Raw genomic sequence first — 16,017 nt, forward strand, 5'->3', positions numbered from 1 at the left:
CAATGTCCCCTTGCAATCTACAACAGCCCTCCACACTATCCACAACTCCACCAAGCTTCATGTCATTGGCAAACTTACTAACCCATCCTTCCACTTTCTCATCTAAGTTATTTATAAAAATCACAAAGAGTAGATGTCCCAGAACCAGTCCCTGCAGAACACCACTGGTCACCAACTGCAGGCTGAATACTTTCCATCTACCACCACCCTCTGTCTTATAAATCCTGTCTCTCAGAATCATCTACAATAATTTATCCACCAACGATGTGAGACTGACTGGTCTGTAATTCCCAGGGTTATCCCTATTCCCTTTCTTGAACAAAGGAATAACATTTGCCACACTCCAATCATCTGGTACTACTCCAGTGGATAGTGAGGATGCAAGATCATCACCAAAGGCACAGCAATCTCTTCCCTCACTTCCTGTAGTAACCTTGGGTATATCCCATCTAGCCCAGCGGACTTATCTATCCTTATGTTTTTCAAAATTTTTAGCACATTCTCCTCCATAACATCGACCTGTTAGTGTGTATCAGTCTGTTTCACGCTGTCTTCAGAAATGACAAGGACCCTCTCAGTAGTGAAGACTGAAGCAAAGTATTTATTAAGGACCTCCCATACTCCAGGCACAAGGTCCCTCCACTTTACCTGATTGGCCCTATCCTCACTCTGGCCATTCTCTTGTTACTCACATAAATGTAGAATATCTTAGGGTGTTCCTTAATCTTATCCGCTATTGCTTTCTCATGCCCCCTTCTAGCTCTCCTAAGCCCGTTCTTCAGTTCCTTCCTGGCTACCTTGTAACCCTCTAGAGCCCTGTCTGATCCTTGCCTCCTCAACCATAAGTAAGCTTCCTTCTTCCTCTTGACTAGATGTTCCACATTCTTTTCACCCAAAGTTCCTTCACCCTACCATCCCTTCCTTGCTTCCGTGGAACAAACCTATGGTATATAATCTGGTATAATGTATGAAATAGAGCAGCCATTCTGTGCCTAGCAAGATCCCATGAACAGCATTGTGCAAATGGTTAGATAATTAAGGGATAAAAGTTGGCCAGGGCACCCGGAGGAACCTTTGATTTCCAGCTGAGGGGTGTTGGGAGAGGGATGGATGGAGGGAGACAGGGCCTCATTTTCACAGTATGGTCCAACAGTGTCATATTCCCTTGGTCCTGAACTGGTGTCAGTCTTTATTTTATTCTCTGGTTCAAGTCCTATGAGCTTTTGACTCAAAGGTTGAGAGCCTGCACGAATGAAACAGTCTGAGCTTTCAGTTTTAAACCACATCTGTAATTGCCCTATTAGTTTACACAGAGTGAAGTTCTCACTGTTTGACAAAGCTGGATGAAGAATCTTTATGACCTGGCAGATCTCCCAACACTTCTGACGCCCCTCCACACTTTGCCCCACAGTTCCCCGCAAAATCACGCGATTAAAACCGCAAAGAGTTTGGTGGGGAAATCAAAGCAGAAAGTGCTGGAGAAACTCAGCAGATCTGATAGCATCTGTGGAGAGAAAATCAGAACTGATGTTTTAAGTCTGGTATGAGCCTTCTTGAGAACTTGTCTGATTAGATTTTAAATGTTAATTCTGTTTTTGCCAGACCTGCTAAGTTTTACCAGCATTCCCTGTTGCTTTTTCAGGTCTCCAGCATCCCCAGTACTTTTAGATTTTATTGTTGCATGTACTCAAATGTATAATGTCACCACACATGGTGCCATCTTAGGTACAAAGATATCTAGGTATAAAAAAAGGTACAAAATAGTGAAAGAAACAAGTTCAGAAAGTTAAGCATTGCCTTCATAGAATAAATAGAAAACTAAAGAAATAAGGTAATAGTTAACATAAAGCCCTTCAAAATATAAATGAGAAAAATAAAGGAATGATGTTAAAAGTTCAACAGTTCTTTCATGAGTGTTCTGCTTAGTTTGCTCTCCAGAAGACCTCTGCTGTTTGTTGACGACACTATCACCACAGACATTGGCGAGCCTTCCTCACTGCTCGCTCTTCCCGCATTGGGCTGCTATACCATCACTGCTGCTGCCTCCCTGAGCACTTCCCGCTGCCTCCCCGAGCACTTCCTGCTGCCTCCCCGAGCACTTACTGCTGCCTCCCCGAGCACTTCCTGCTGTCTCCCTGAGCACTTCCTGCTGTCTCCCTGAGCACTTCCTGCTGCCTCCCTGAGCACTTCCCGCTGCCTCCCCGAGCACTTCCTGCTGCCTCCCCGAGCACTTACTGCTGCCTCCCCGAGCACTTCCTGCTGTCTCCCTGAGCACTTCCTGCTGCCTCCCCGAGCACTTACTGCTGCCTCCCCGAGCACTTCCTGCTGCCTCCCTGAGCACTTCCTGCTGTCTCCCCGAGCACTTCCCGCTGCCTCCCCGAGCACATCCTGCTGCCTCCCTGAGCACTTACTGCTGCCTCCCCGAGCACTTTCTGCTGTCTCCCTGAGCACTTCCTGCTGCCTCCCCGAGCACTTCCTGCTGCCTCCCCAGGCACTTCCTGCTGCCTCCAGAACATGCCCCGGGCAGGGCCCACTCACACGTACCGCCACGACGGGCTGAAACTCTGCCATGGGCTGCCAAGAAGCTGGGCCGAGACACCAGGCAGAGCTGGGCCAAGAGGATGGTTCCTCGGGTCCGCGCTCAGGCCAGGAATGAAGAACGGCAAAAAGAAAAAAGAAAAAAAGAAAAAAAGAGAAAGAGAAAAGAAGAAAGAAAAACAGACGGAGTGGACGAGCTCTGGCTGGGTGTCCCACGCTGCTGCCCTCTTGGAACAGCTTAGTGTTTTATCTTAGTGTTTGATAGGAAGCGTCAGATTACACCACACTCTTGCCTCGAGAAACCAGGGTTTTCAGAATGCTTATGAGGACATTTCGCAGAAGTCTGGCCTCATTTCTTTGTATTTAGAAGCTTGTGGGGTGAACTTATGATGATGTTTGAAATGTCAACATTTCTACAGCTGAGGGATCCTGAACGAAAGGCCATGCTTTTAAAATGAAAGCCAGCCAAGCAGAAATAAAACCATAATGAATACACTTGTTCAAGCAAAAGGGGCTGTTAGTAGAAGTTCTGTTATTACCGTGTCTGGAAGCAAAGAGAGAATTGGGAACTTTGGAGACAGGGACTGAAAGATTTTTGTTGGTTGAGCTATTGAGGGATATGGTGCAGCAGTAGGTAAATGAGTTGAGATGTAGATTAGGCATGATCTGGTACAGCGGCTTGAGGAGCTGAAGTGCGAGGTTCTCTACCTGAATTGATACTTGGCCATGAGCCTTTGAGTGAGTCTACATTGCACCTCCCACATTGGACTGTGATGCCATCGCTGCTGCTGAAGCTCTGTCTCCCTGATCAACTCCTGCTGCCCCAGAACAAACTCGGGGCAGGGCCCACTCACATATGCTCCACTCTGTTCGTGATATTTTTGTACAGGTATTTTGTATGGTGCACAAAGCACTCGCACATAACTTTGACTCCTAATCTCAACTCTGAATCTGACCGATTGGTTGGTGCGACCGGAATGAATAGGAGGAATGAAGCAGGACCTGAATTTCAGGACTGGCACAAAGCTGCAACACTGGGCTTGAAATGAAGGTTTTCCAGTAAGACTGTTGAAGTGTCAGTAAAGTATACACCATAAAAGATGGTGATCACAAAAGGAACAAACAAGTAAGGGTCACTCAGTGTAACCTGACGCTATCAAAAAGAGTTCCCGTGCGGTTACCATCATGACAGTATTCTATTTGCTCTGGATTGACTTCACGAGTTTGTCTTTGGTAATTCACCAGAATGGCTGCTTTATATCTAAAGCAATTAGCTCAATGAGGACATCTGGAGAAGAAGTCTCTTTAATTATTGCATTGCCATGCACAGCATCAATATGTGGTAGTTGGACTCATTGACAGTGTTATCAAACAGCACTTCATCTCTAACAACCCGTCAGTTTCAGCTCAACCAGGGTCACTCAGCTCCTGACCTCATCACAGACTTGGTGCAAATATGGATGAAAGACTGAGTTCCAGAGGCGAGGTGAGGGTGACTGCTCCTGACATCAAGGCTATATTCAATTGACTGTGGCATCAAGGAGCTCCAGCAAAACTGGAGTCAATGGAAATCAGGAGGATGACTCTCCCTTGGTTGGAGTCATACCAAGAAGCATTTAAATGTGCACTTATGATGCCAAGGCATACAAGGCTATGGGCCAAGTGCTGAAAATGGGATTAGAATAGATAGGTAGTTGTTTCTGTCCAGCACGGACGCAATAGGTTGCAAGGCTTTCTTTTGGCTTAAATCTCTATGACTCTAAAAGACAATAGTTGTGGTTGTTGGAGGTCAGTCACCTCCGTTCCAGGATATCTCTACAGGAGTTCCTCGGCCTAGTGTCCGAAGCCCAACCATCTTCGGCTGCTTTGTCAGTGACCTTCCCTCCAATGGAAGGTTGGAGGTGAAGATGTTCGCCAATGATTGCATAATGTTCAGCACCATTTGCGACTCCTCAGATACCGAAGCAGTCCGTGTTCAGATGCAACAAGATCTTGACAACATCCAGGCTTGGGTTGAAAAGTGGCAAGTAATATTAGTGCCACATAAATATCAAACTATGACCATCTCCAATCAGAAAGAATGTAACCACTGCTATCACATTCAATGGCATTACTATTACTGAAATCCCCCCCCCCATCAACATTCTAGTACTTACCATCTCTTTCTCAAGGGTGATTAGAGATAGGCAATAAATGATGCCCTGGCCAGTGACATCTGCATTTCATAAATGAATACAAAATGTTTCAAACTGAAGATGTGATTGTGAGTGACTATGAAATGTGGCACCAATTCGTACACAATGTGATAACAACCAGGTCACCTATTTGAGTGCTGTTAATTGTTGGGTGAATAATCACATCATAAAAATTGTTGGAAAGTGAAGAACTGCCTTTCTCTTTTCCAAATAATCTATGGGATAATATATAGTCACTTCAACTGGCAGGTGAGACCGCAGTTTTAGAGACAGAGCCTCAACTTATCCAAAAGACATCACATCACTGCAACAGTGCAACTTGTGTTCAAGGCATTGGAACCAGATTAGAACTCATGGCCCATACCTCAGAGACAAGAATGCTATAAACTCTGCCAATGGCTGACCTGGATTGTAGAGATATCCTGTTAACTAGTGCTGGAAAAGCACAGTTGGTCAGGCAGCATCCGAGGAGCAGGAGAATCATCAGTCCTCATTCCTGATGAAGAGCTTATGTTCGAAATATCAATTCTTCTGCACCTCGGATGCTGCCTGACCTGCTGTGCTTTTCCAGCACTGCACTCTCGGCTCTGATCTCCAGCGTCTGTAATACTCACTTTCTCCCATATCTTGCTACCTGTCAGCCGGATGTCCATTGAAATTCACAGAAACTATAGGAGGAGCAACTTCTAACATCCATGGTCACCCTTTCAAGACCAATTGGCCCACTTCTGATTTATCACAATACCTGGAGCCAGACCCGATGGCTTGAAATGTTCTTTCATGTCCTATGCAGATTTTGGCAACTCTTGACGCTCAGTTTCCTGAGCGATTATTTATGGTAATGTTGATTATTATAACCATGTGGCTTACCTCATTTAGGGTCAAAAGTGCAGAACTTGTTATAAAAACTCATCATGAAATTGTTACGGTGCAGAGGAGGCCATTCAGCCCATTGTCCCTGCACCAGTTCTGTTCCTTAGTGCCAATCTCCTGCCCTTTCCCAATATCCTTTACCATCATTACTATCAAAATAACCACCTAATGCCTCTCTAGAATGCCTCAGTTGAACCTGCCCCTACTACATTCCCAGACAGTGCATTCCAGACCCTAATGAACCAGTTTTGATGTCATACCAGCCTCGCTTTATTTGCACGTCACTTTAAATCTATACCCTCTCGTCATTTTCTCTTTTATGAGCAGCAACAGCTTTGTCCTATCTATTCTATCCAGCCCTGATTTTGAAAACCTCTATCAAATCTTCTGTCAGCTTCTGCTCTCTAAGGAGAACAGTCTTAACCTCTTCCATCTGTTCTCGTAGCTGAAGGTTTACATTTCTGCAACCATTCTCGTAAAGGACTTTTTGCATGGTGAGATATAAAGAAAACTCTCCTTGCGCTGAGGAAGTGTTGGTCTTTTATCTCAAAGGGGTGGAAGCTTTATTGCAGTTACAGAAAGCTCTGATCAGGCTCCCAGCAGGAAGACTGCTCATTTCTGGGTGATACCTCTCAGGAAGGTTATTAGATTGGATTTTTAGATTAGATTAGATTACTTACAGTGTGGAAACAGGCCCTTCGGCCCAACAAGGGCACACCGCCCCACCGAAGCTCAACCCACCCATACCCCTACATCTACCCCTTACCTAACACTATGGGCAATTTAGCATGGCCAATTCACCTGACCTGCACATCTTTGGACTGTGGGAGGAAACCGGAGCACCCGAAGGAAACCCACGCAGACACGGGGAGAACGTGCAAACTCCACACAGTCAGTCGCCTGAAACGGAAATTGAACCCGGGTCTCTGGCGCTGTGAGGCAGCAGTGCTAACCACTGTGTCACTGTGCTGCCCACAAAGGTTATGTTGGCATGAGACAGGCACAGCACAGACCCATTAGATCAAGGCAGATTAAATAGACTAGTGCTGTATTCCCTTCAATCTGGAAGATCGAGGGATAGCCTCAAGGTGTTTAAGATGATTAAGGGATTTAACAGGCGAGTTGGAGCAAAATTGTTTTTTCCTGTGAGGTGTCCAGACATAGCCTTAAAATTAATGCTTAATTATCTTATTGAAATACATAAGATCCTTAGAGATCTTGACAGGATAAATGCAAAGAGGTTGTTTCCCCTTGTGAGAGAGTCTGGAATCAGAGGACATAATATCAGAGGAAGAAGTTGGCCATTTTAAGACAGAGATGAGAGTGCAAATCTAGAATTCTTTACCTCAGAGGGGATGTTGAGTGGTTAAGAATATTAACATCAAAAATAGGAGTGAGACTTGACTGTTCAAACCTGCTATATTATGCAAGGGTGGCAGGGTGGCCCAGTGGTTAGCACTGCTGCCCCACAGCACCAGGGATCTGGGTTTGATTAGGTAACTGTCTGGGTGGAGTTTACACACTCTCCCTGCGTGAGTTTCCTCTGGGTGCTCTGGTTTCCTCCCACAGTCTAAAGATGTGCAGATTAGATGAATTGGCCAAGATAAATTGCCCATAGTGTTCAGGGATGTGCAGGCTAGCCATGGGAAATGTAGAGTTACAGGGATGGGGGCGATGTCTAAGTAGGATGCTCTTTGGAGGTTTGGTGTGGACTTGATGGGCTGAATGGCCTGCTTCCACACTCTCGAGTTTCTATGATTCAACACAATTATGGCTGATTTTCTATCTTAATGTTATTCTCCCCATATTCCTTGATGCCTTTAAAATTATAGAAACTATCTATTTCTTGAGTATATTCCGTGACTTGGCCTCCGCAGCCTTCCGTGACAGAGAATTCCACAGATTCACTATCCTTTGACTGAAGAAATGTTTCATTGTCTCAGTCCTGAATGGCCCACCTAGTATTCAGAGACAGTGTGCCCAGTTCTAGAGTATTCAAGCTCAGATGGATGGATGTTTGATCAGGAAAGGAATCAAGGGTTACAGAGCAAAGGCAGGGATGTGAAGTTGAGGACTATCAGACCATCTATGATCTCACTGAATGGTGGAGCAGACTTGATGGGCCAAATGGCCAGCTTCTGCTCTTCTATCTTATGGTACTATGATATTCTGCTGTGCCATTTAGGATGCAGGCAATATTTTCCAAATGGAGGATAGTGGAAATCTGAACCTGCTCCATAATAGGCTGTTTAGGCTCACGGGTCAATTGAAACTTTCAAATTTGAGCTTGATAGGTCATTTTTAGAGAGGGACATGCAAATAAAACCAGTCAATGGAGTTATGATTCAGACCAACTAGAATCTAATTGATGACTCTTGGCTCCAAGGGGCTAAATGGCCTCCTTCTGATTCTGAATGCCTATATGTAAAGAGCCATTAATCGTAGGCCCAAAAACCAGTTCGGAGTGTCCGGAAAAACTGGATTTTTCAGCAGGCGCTGCTGAAGAGGCACCAAAGTCCTGCAACTCAAAGGAAATATTTCTGTACCTCATCGTACCTCATTGTATCACAGTGAAGGGTCTCAATGCCATTTTAGGTGGCACATAAATGGTGTTTCAACACAAAAATAAGTAGTAATGTGAAAGCAGCTTAAAAGAATCAAACTAATTGAAAGACTTTTAACCTCTTAGCGCTTCCGAACTATGACCCAACTCTCGCTAAACAACTTCAGAGAAACAAAACAGGCAGTTACGTGTGGATTTAATTTAACCATTCTTCCATTCATTGTCTGTTAATTGGAAAATTGTCAACAGAGCAGGCTTTACTTGCAAATTCACCACACCCAACCTCAAACAGCATGTACAAGGTCTGCTGGCTTGTTAGAGTATTAAATATTCTGATTTAATTCTAATCTAAGATTGTGCCTGCCTATTCAGGTTGGTGTGAGAGATGTCTTCACTCTGTTTTGAAGAAAATCAGGCAGATTACAGGTTGTAGGTTTATTGTACCTCCCTTGACTAAGCCACGAAGAAACAGAAAAACTGCTTCTTCTTTAGGTTTATGGATGCGATTCACACAGAATTTGTTTATGTAACATTTCATTTTAAAATTGCGGATGTGGATGTTCCTACGATGTTAATGTGCCCGATCTTTCTCTCTTTTGATCATATTCATTCAAAGTTGGGCATTTACTGTCCATCCCTAGTTGCCCCAGAAAGGCAGTGGTGAGCCTTGCTCATGGCCAATGACAGTGGATTGAAATAACTGGGCAACCTCAAGTCAATCACATTGGTTGGGGCTGAAGATCAGATAAGGAAAGGTCGGTAGATGTCTGTCTAAAAAAATTATAGTGATAGAATTGAAGTCAAATTATTGACCTGGTTAGGGATGGAGGTTAGGGACAATGTGCAGGAAATGTAAATGGCATGATGGGATCAATTCAGCTCTTCATTCTCCATGTGTGAACTAAAGCTGTAAGGATGACAGGAGCTGTGTGGTCCTGTGGAACCCAAACTGGGTGTCACTGAGCATGTTATAGCTGAGCAGGTCAGGCAGCATCCAAAGAGCATGAAAATCAACGTTTCGGGCTAAAGCCCTTTTTCAAGGCTCATTCCTGATGAAGGGCTTTTGCCCGAAACATCGATTTTCCTGCTCCTCTGATGCTGCCTGACCCTGCTGTGCTTTTCCAGCACCACTCTAATCTTAAATCTGATCTCCAGCATTTGGTCCTCACTTTCGTCCTATTCAAAGTCTGTCCCATTTAGCACAGTGATAGTGCCACACAGCTTGATTATTCTCAATGTGAATGTGTAACTTCACCTCCACAAGGACTGTGCAGTGGTCAATCTTACCAATACTGTCATGGACGGATGTATCTGCAGCCAGCAGACTGGTGAGGATGAGGTCAAGTATGCTTTTCCCTCTTGTTGGTTCCCTCACCACTTGCTGCAGATCCAGTCTAATAGCTATGTCCTTCAGGATCTGACCAGCTCAACCAGCAATCCTGCTGCTGAAATTCTCTTGTTGGTGGACATTGAAATCCCCCACTCAGAGTACATTTTATGCCTTTTTGTGGGTTAGGGCCTAACCACTGGTTAGGTCAGCCTGTATTTCTCATCCGTGATTGCCCAGAAATCAGTTAAGAGCCAACCAGATTGCTATGGACCTGGAGTCAGTGTCAGTATCAGTGAACTGTAATCAGATGCCCAGGTTAAGCCCTAGTATGCTGGATGTCTAGCCAACTGGGACTTTAGTTCAAACTCAAAATGTTCCAAACACTGCAAAGGATAATTGTTGCAAATTATATTCCTGACCACGATCAGAACAAACTTGTATAAGATCGTAATAACAATCAGAACATACAGTAACTTACAGTTAACCCAATTCAAGCATAGAGACATTACAGCTCAAGGGAATGATTCCAGCGCTAAATGATGATTAATTGTATAAATAGATTCCACAACTAGATTGTCTTGAGCACAGCACTTTGACAGCGCAAATTTAACTCAGCAGGATATGACTCGCTGTCTGCCCAGAACTCTGTATTACAGTTCTCAACTCTGACTGAGACAGACAGCCATAGATCTCGGTTTGCTGATGATACTGAGCTAGGTGTCAAGGAAAGTGTGAGGTGGGAAACAGAAAACTACAAAAGGAAATTGACAGTTTAGATGAGTTGGAAAAAAACTGTGATAGTTGGAGCTTGGTGTGAAAAAAAGTACATACCATTTGGGTCTACGTTAGAATAGTTTTCTGTGGTCAAAAAGAGTGAGGAAATGTGAATGAGCAGAGAGATTTAGGTGCACAATATTCATTAAAACCTACAGAACAGGTACAAACAATAATTTTAAAGGCCAATGGTCTGTCACCCTTTTTTTTAAGTGGTGTAAAATACAAAGGGGTGGGAGGTAATGTTACGGCTTTATAGAGATCCGGTTAGACCACAATTGGAGGACTGTAATCAGTTTTGGGTATTGTATATCGAGAAGAATAGACTGGAGGGTGCAGTGTAAGTTCAATTCAAAAAGACAAAGGTTAAATTATTTGGCAAATAAAAGCAGGTTGTATGGACTTGATTTTAGAGGATTAAGGAAGGATATAATTGAGACCTTTCAAGGATTTCATAGGATAGAGAGGGAGAGTCTAAGATTAAGGGGGATAATCTTAAAATCAGATCGAGATGGTGTCAGGTGCAGAGAGCAGGAAATAATTCTTCATATAAACCAAAGTGGAAATCTGGAACTCTTCCACTTACCCGGAGGCTGGGTGGGTTGGAGGGGGTGGGGGGGGGGGGGGGTCATTAAATGTCAAGACTAATGTGTTTTTTTCATTAAATTATGTATAAATAGTTAATGCTTGGGTAGATGGATCTAGGGCATGGATTAGCCATGATCTCATTGAAAGGTCAACAGTACAAGCTTGAGGGGCTGAATGGCTTCCTCATGTTGCTGTATCGTGGGGTCTCAGATGGATGGGATAGTGAAGAAAACTTGTGGTACGCTCACCTTTAATGGTCAGTAGATTGAGTATAGGAGTCGGAAGATCATAGCAAGTTTTGAGAAGATTGGTAGCTTAGGTTGAGGTTCTGGATGCAGGTTTGCTCGCTGAGATGGAAGGTTCATTTTCAGATGCTTCGTCGCCATGCTGTGTAACATCTTCAGTGAGCCTCCGGAGGCTCACTTAGATGTTACCTGGTATGGCGATGAAACGTCTGAAAAAGAACCTCCCAGATCAGCGAGGAAACCTACATCTGGTTGGAAGGTCATGTTGCACAGAACATTGATTCAACCACTTTTGTAATACTGTGTTCAATTCTGGCCTCCCTGTTTTAGGAAAGATGTTGGGAAACTTGAAAGGGTTCAGAAATGATTTACAAGGAGGTTGCCAGGGTTGGAGAGTTTGAGCTATGGGGAGAGGCTGAGTAGGCTGGGGCTGTTTTCCCTGGAGCCTCAGAGGTTTATAAAATCATGAGGGGCTTGGATAGGATAAGTAGACAAGGTATCTTTCCCAGGGTAAGGGAATCCAAAACTAGAGGGTGTAGGCTTAAGATGAGAGGGGAAAGTTTTAAAAGGGACCTAAGGGACAACATTTTCATTCAGAGGATGGTGCGTGTACGGAATGAGCTGCCAGAGGAGGTGGTGGAGGCTGGTCCAATTACAACATTTAAAAGGTATCGGATGGGTATATGAATAGGAAGGGTTTAGAGGGTATGGACCAAATTCTGGCAAATGGATTAATTTATGATATCTGGTTGGCAAGGATGATTTGGACTGTAGGGTCTGCTTCCGTGCTGTACATCTGTATGACTCTGTGACTCTGTTCTTTCTCAAAACAGTTTACCAGCTTCAATGAAGTTTTAACTCATGTCATTCACTGGACTGAATGATCTTGTTTTGAAACAGCTTTTCATTGAGTTGTCTGGAGGTTTCTATAATGTCAAGTCAGCACAGGGATCTGATATTTGTTATGAAAGTGTACCTTTTCCCTTGTGTCTCATGATGTGGAGATTTTACTGATTAAGATTATTGATTTTCAATTTTTCAAATGTATTTGTGGGGCATGGGCATCACCATTTGAGAAAGTGGTGGGGAGCTGCCTTCTTAAAGCTGTTTAGGACATAGGTACACTCACAGTGCTTTTCGGAAGGAGTTCTGGGATTTTGACCCAGCGATGATGTAGGAACAGCCATATAGTTCTATGTCAAGAGTTGCAGGTGGGGAAATTGCAGATTTTGAAATACCTGCTGCCCCTGACCTTTGAGGTTGTGGGTTTGGAAGGTGCTTGTCAATGAGTCTCAATGAGTTACTGCCATGCATTTTTTTAGATGGTGAACAATGCTGCCGCTATGCATCCACGGTTGAAGGGAACAAATGTTTGTGGATAAGGTGCCAATCGAGCAGCTGCTTTGTCTTAGATGGTGCCAAGCTTCTTGAATGTTGCTGGAGCTGGACTCTTCCAGGGAGTTGCTCAATACACTCCTGACTTGTGTCATGACAGTGGGGCATAACCCTGAATTTACTGACTGTTATACGAAAGCTTTATCTAGAAAATGTGTCTATTTTTAAAGAAGGACACACAAGTCAAAAAAGAACCGAGAATGGAAACTCAGTGGCCGTCTGAAACATTCAGTGAGCATTACCATCAGTCTGAAGGGAACCAGGAATGTTGTACCTGAAGAATGTCAAGGGAACTTCAGACAGTAACACTTCAAAGGAAGAAAAGTAATTGGAAAAGAAAACTGAACTTTAATCCCTGTGACTCCAGGGTTAATGATTACCCCTTCCCTGCAAAAAAAAATGCCCATGTGGCTTCATGTCCCAGATAGTGGACATGATATGAATTGAAAGAAAGTAAACATGGGCAGAAAACACATTTGTGTTTTACTCATCCAGAAATGCACACAACAGGGAGTTCAAGGACAAAATGGGCATTATGCTAGAAGGGAGGACTTCTGTACATACCTGCATGTTCACATCAAAAGAATTAAAATCTCTTTCTCTCTGATTAATCAACAGCTCACAACAGCAAAGCCACTGCACAAAGGAAATTGCACAAACTCCTGTCAGCTAATGGCAGGACCAAGAACCTTCAAACAACTACTCAGCTGCCAAAGTCAGCAACTCTGAAACTACCCACTTTAATGACCACAACATTTTACAATCTATCCACCATGGATCAGCCAAAGGCTGATATGCAGATTTCTCTACTTTTACTTCTACTTTTTTTTTTTGTAACTTATTTCTAACCCATATGTATATATGTCATGTTTTATTATCTTTTTCACATTTTATTAGCTAATAAACTTACTGCTATTTTTTAGCTCAAGGAAGGCTAGTTAAACTTGGTTCCTTTTAAAACATAGATCCATTTGGGCTTGGAAAAAGTATTTATGAGGGAAGGGATCCTTTTCAAATTAACTTTTCTGCGACTAACCCAGAGACAAGTTGATTTAAGTGGGAGATTCAGATCATTCCTGCTCACCACGGAGTAGATTGAGGTGTATCCTGTCCTGAATCGGACTAAACTGGGCACCTTTGCCTGATCATAATACTTGTAGATATTGCACAGGCTTTGGGAAGTAAAGAGACAGCTTGCTCTGTATAGAATTCCTCGCCTCTGACCTGCTCTTACAGATACTTTATTTATAATAAGAATAAAGAATACAGAAAAATGCAGCACAGAAACAGGCCCTTCAGCCCTCCAAGCCAGCACCAACACATTTTGCCGTACCATATTAAAAATGTCTTCACTTACGACATGTGTATCCCTCTATTCCCTTCCTATTCATGTATTCGTTCAGGTGCTTCCCGAATGCTGCTATTGTGTTTGCTCCCATCACCACCTCTGGCAGCGCGTTCCAGGCTCTCACCACCCTTTGTATGAAAAACGTGCCTTGCACATCTCCTTTGAACTCCCCTCTTGCCCCCTCCACCTTGATCTTGAGTCCCCTAGTAATTCACCCCTCCACCCTGGAAAAAAAGCCTCATACTTTCCACTCTATCCATGTCATTGTAATCTTATAAACTTCTGTCAGATCACCCCTCAACCTCCTATGTTCCAGTGAAAACAAACCCAGTCTATCCAACCTTTCTTCATTGCTAAAATCTCCCATGCCAGGCAAAGTCCTGGTAAACCTTTTCTGTACCCTCTCCAAAACATCCACATGATTCGTCCAGTTCAGTTTCTAGTAAATGGTGACTCTCAAGATGCTGCCAATGGGGAAATTTGATGATGGTAATGCCATCAAATGTCTAGTGGTAATGGTTAGATTGTGCCTCACTGGAGATTAATTTTTATCATCAGCTGCATAATGTCAGTGAAAGCTCATATCTGACGTCTTACCCTTGCCTTGACTCACCCTTGTCTTGTCAACACTTGACTAAACTGAGTAGAAATCTGTTAAACCAAGTAACACATCGAATTGTGACTGCTGCCCTAGTACCTTACAATTTATTAAGGATGTGGAACATTGATGGTGCTGCTTATGTGTGCTTGACCTCGTCTGCCTTTTAAAGGCTCCTTAAATTGGATAGATTGAAATTAAAATGACTGAGTTAGCCACTGTGGGGATGATAAGATTGGCAACTTCAGTCTGAATGGGCAGCAAGGACTTGCCCAGTCCCATGCCAAAGGCAGGTGGTAGGTGCTGGTAGCAGTGTGTACCAATATAATTGCCAAACCTCGGTGAGGTCACCAGAACCGGACTACAATGTGACCTGAGACTGAGTAGGGAAATTCACTGCCGTCTCTGTATATGACAATGAGTACAGTCTCTGGATGGTGTTGAAACATGAGCTGCCAGCTGTGTCCCACGTTGTTCTGGCTGAGTGAATGAAGATGGCTCAAACAATTTGCCTCATTCCCCCCACCTTGTGATTGTGGGGATGTTGTAAGCCCAGAGCAGGCACTGGGAGATACAATAGGGTCATATCAGCCTCACTGTTTGGGAGCGCTCCTTGTCCAGGCATCTTAAAGGGGCTGGGCCATGGAGTAGCTTTTGTTGAATGGAACACAGTTGCGAAATATCAGTGAGGTAAAAACAATGACTGCAGATGTTGAAAACCAAATACTGGATTAGTGGTGCTGGAAGAGCACAGCAGTTCAGGCAGCATCCAACGAGCAGCGAAATATCAGGCCTCACTTGGACAGGGTAGGCCCTGAAGGAGCAGGGGAATGTTCCATTTCACAGGTGGGGGTAGAGCAGGAAGTTAAAAATCACACAACACCAGGTTATAGTCCAACAGGTTTAATTGGAAGCACTAGCTTTCGGAGCGACGCTCCTTCATCAGGTGGTTGTGTTGAGATCGATGTTAGCTATAATCTTAGTAAATGGTCGAGCTAGCTCAAAGAACTGTATGTCCCACCTTTGCTTCTCTTCAGCCTTACCAACACATAAATAGTGCCTTTTCTGGATTCGCCATCAACACTGAATAAAAAACTGTACTTACTTCTGCGCATTGAACGAGGCTGTATACGGTTTGCAGATTCGTTGGTTTGAGTTGCCACTTCCTGTAAAACACAAACTTTGGTTTGTACTGAACTCTCTTCACTGCTGATCTTCTGAATATTTTAATTTCATGTTTCCAAACACTACTTTTACCACAGAAATCTCCACCAGGAAGTAATTAGTCTGCAATTGAACAGAGGGTACAGATATTTATATTTTTTCTTCATTTGACCATGGGGTGTAGACATCACTGGCGTACCAGTATTTATTGCCCATCTTTAACTGCCCTTGAGAAGGTGGTAGTGAGCTGCCTTCTTGAACAACTGTAGTCTTTGGGGTGTTGGAACACCCATAATGCTGGCAGGGAGGGTGTTCCAGCATCTGGACCCAGTTACAATGAGAGAATGGCATTGAATTTCCAGGGAAGATTAGTGCTTGTGACTTGGGGAGAGTGGGATAGGGGAGC

General features: G+C 43.8%; 1 protein-coding gene across 5 annotated transcripts in view; it reads right to left on the bottom strand.

Annotated features, from left to right (window-relative positions):
* The window catches only part of sh3d21 (SH3 domain containing 21), a 122,956-nt gene that overhangs the window by 94,191 nt on the left and 12,748 nt on the right, over positions 1-16,017 (bottom strand). For all 5 annotated transcript variants that reach the window (XM_072548578.1, XM_072548577.1, XM_072548576.1 and 2 more), the window contains exon 3: positions 15,553-15,613. In XM_072548578.1, coding sequence (XP_072404679.1) covers positions 15,553-15,613 — 61 coding nt within the window. The remainder of the gene's footprint in view (positions 1-15,552; positions 15,614-16,017) is intronic.

The sequence above is a fragment of the Chiloscyllium punctatum genome, chromosome 27, assembly GCF_047496795.1.
Source record: "Chiloscyllium punctatum isolate Juve2018m chromosome 27, sChiPun1.3, whole genome shotgun sequence".
NCBI lineage: Eukaryota > Metazoa > Chordata > Chondrichthyes > Orectolobiformes > Hemiscylliidae > Chiloscyllium > Chiloscyllium punctatum.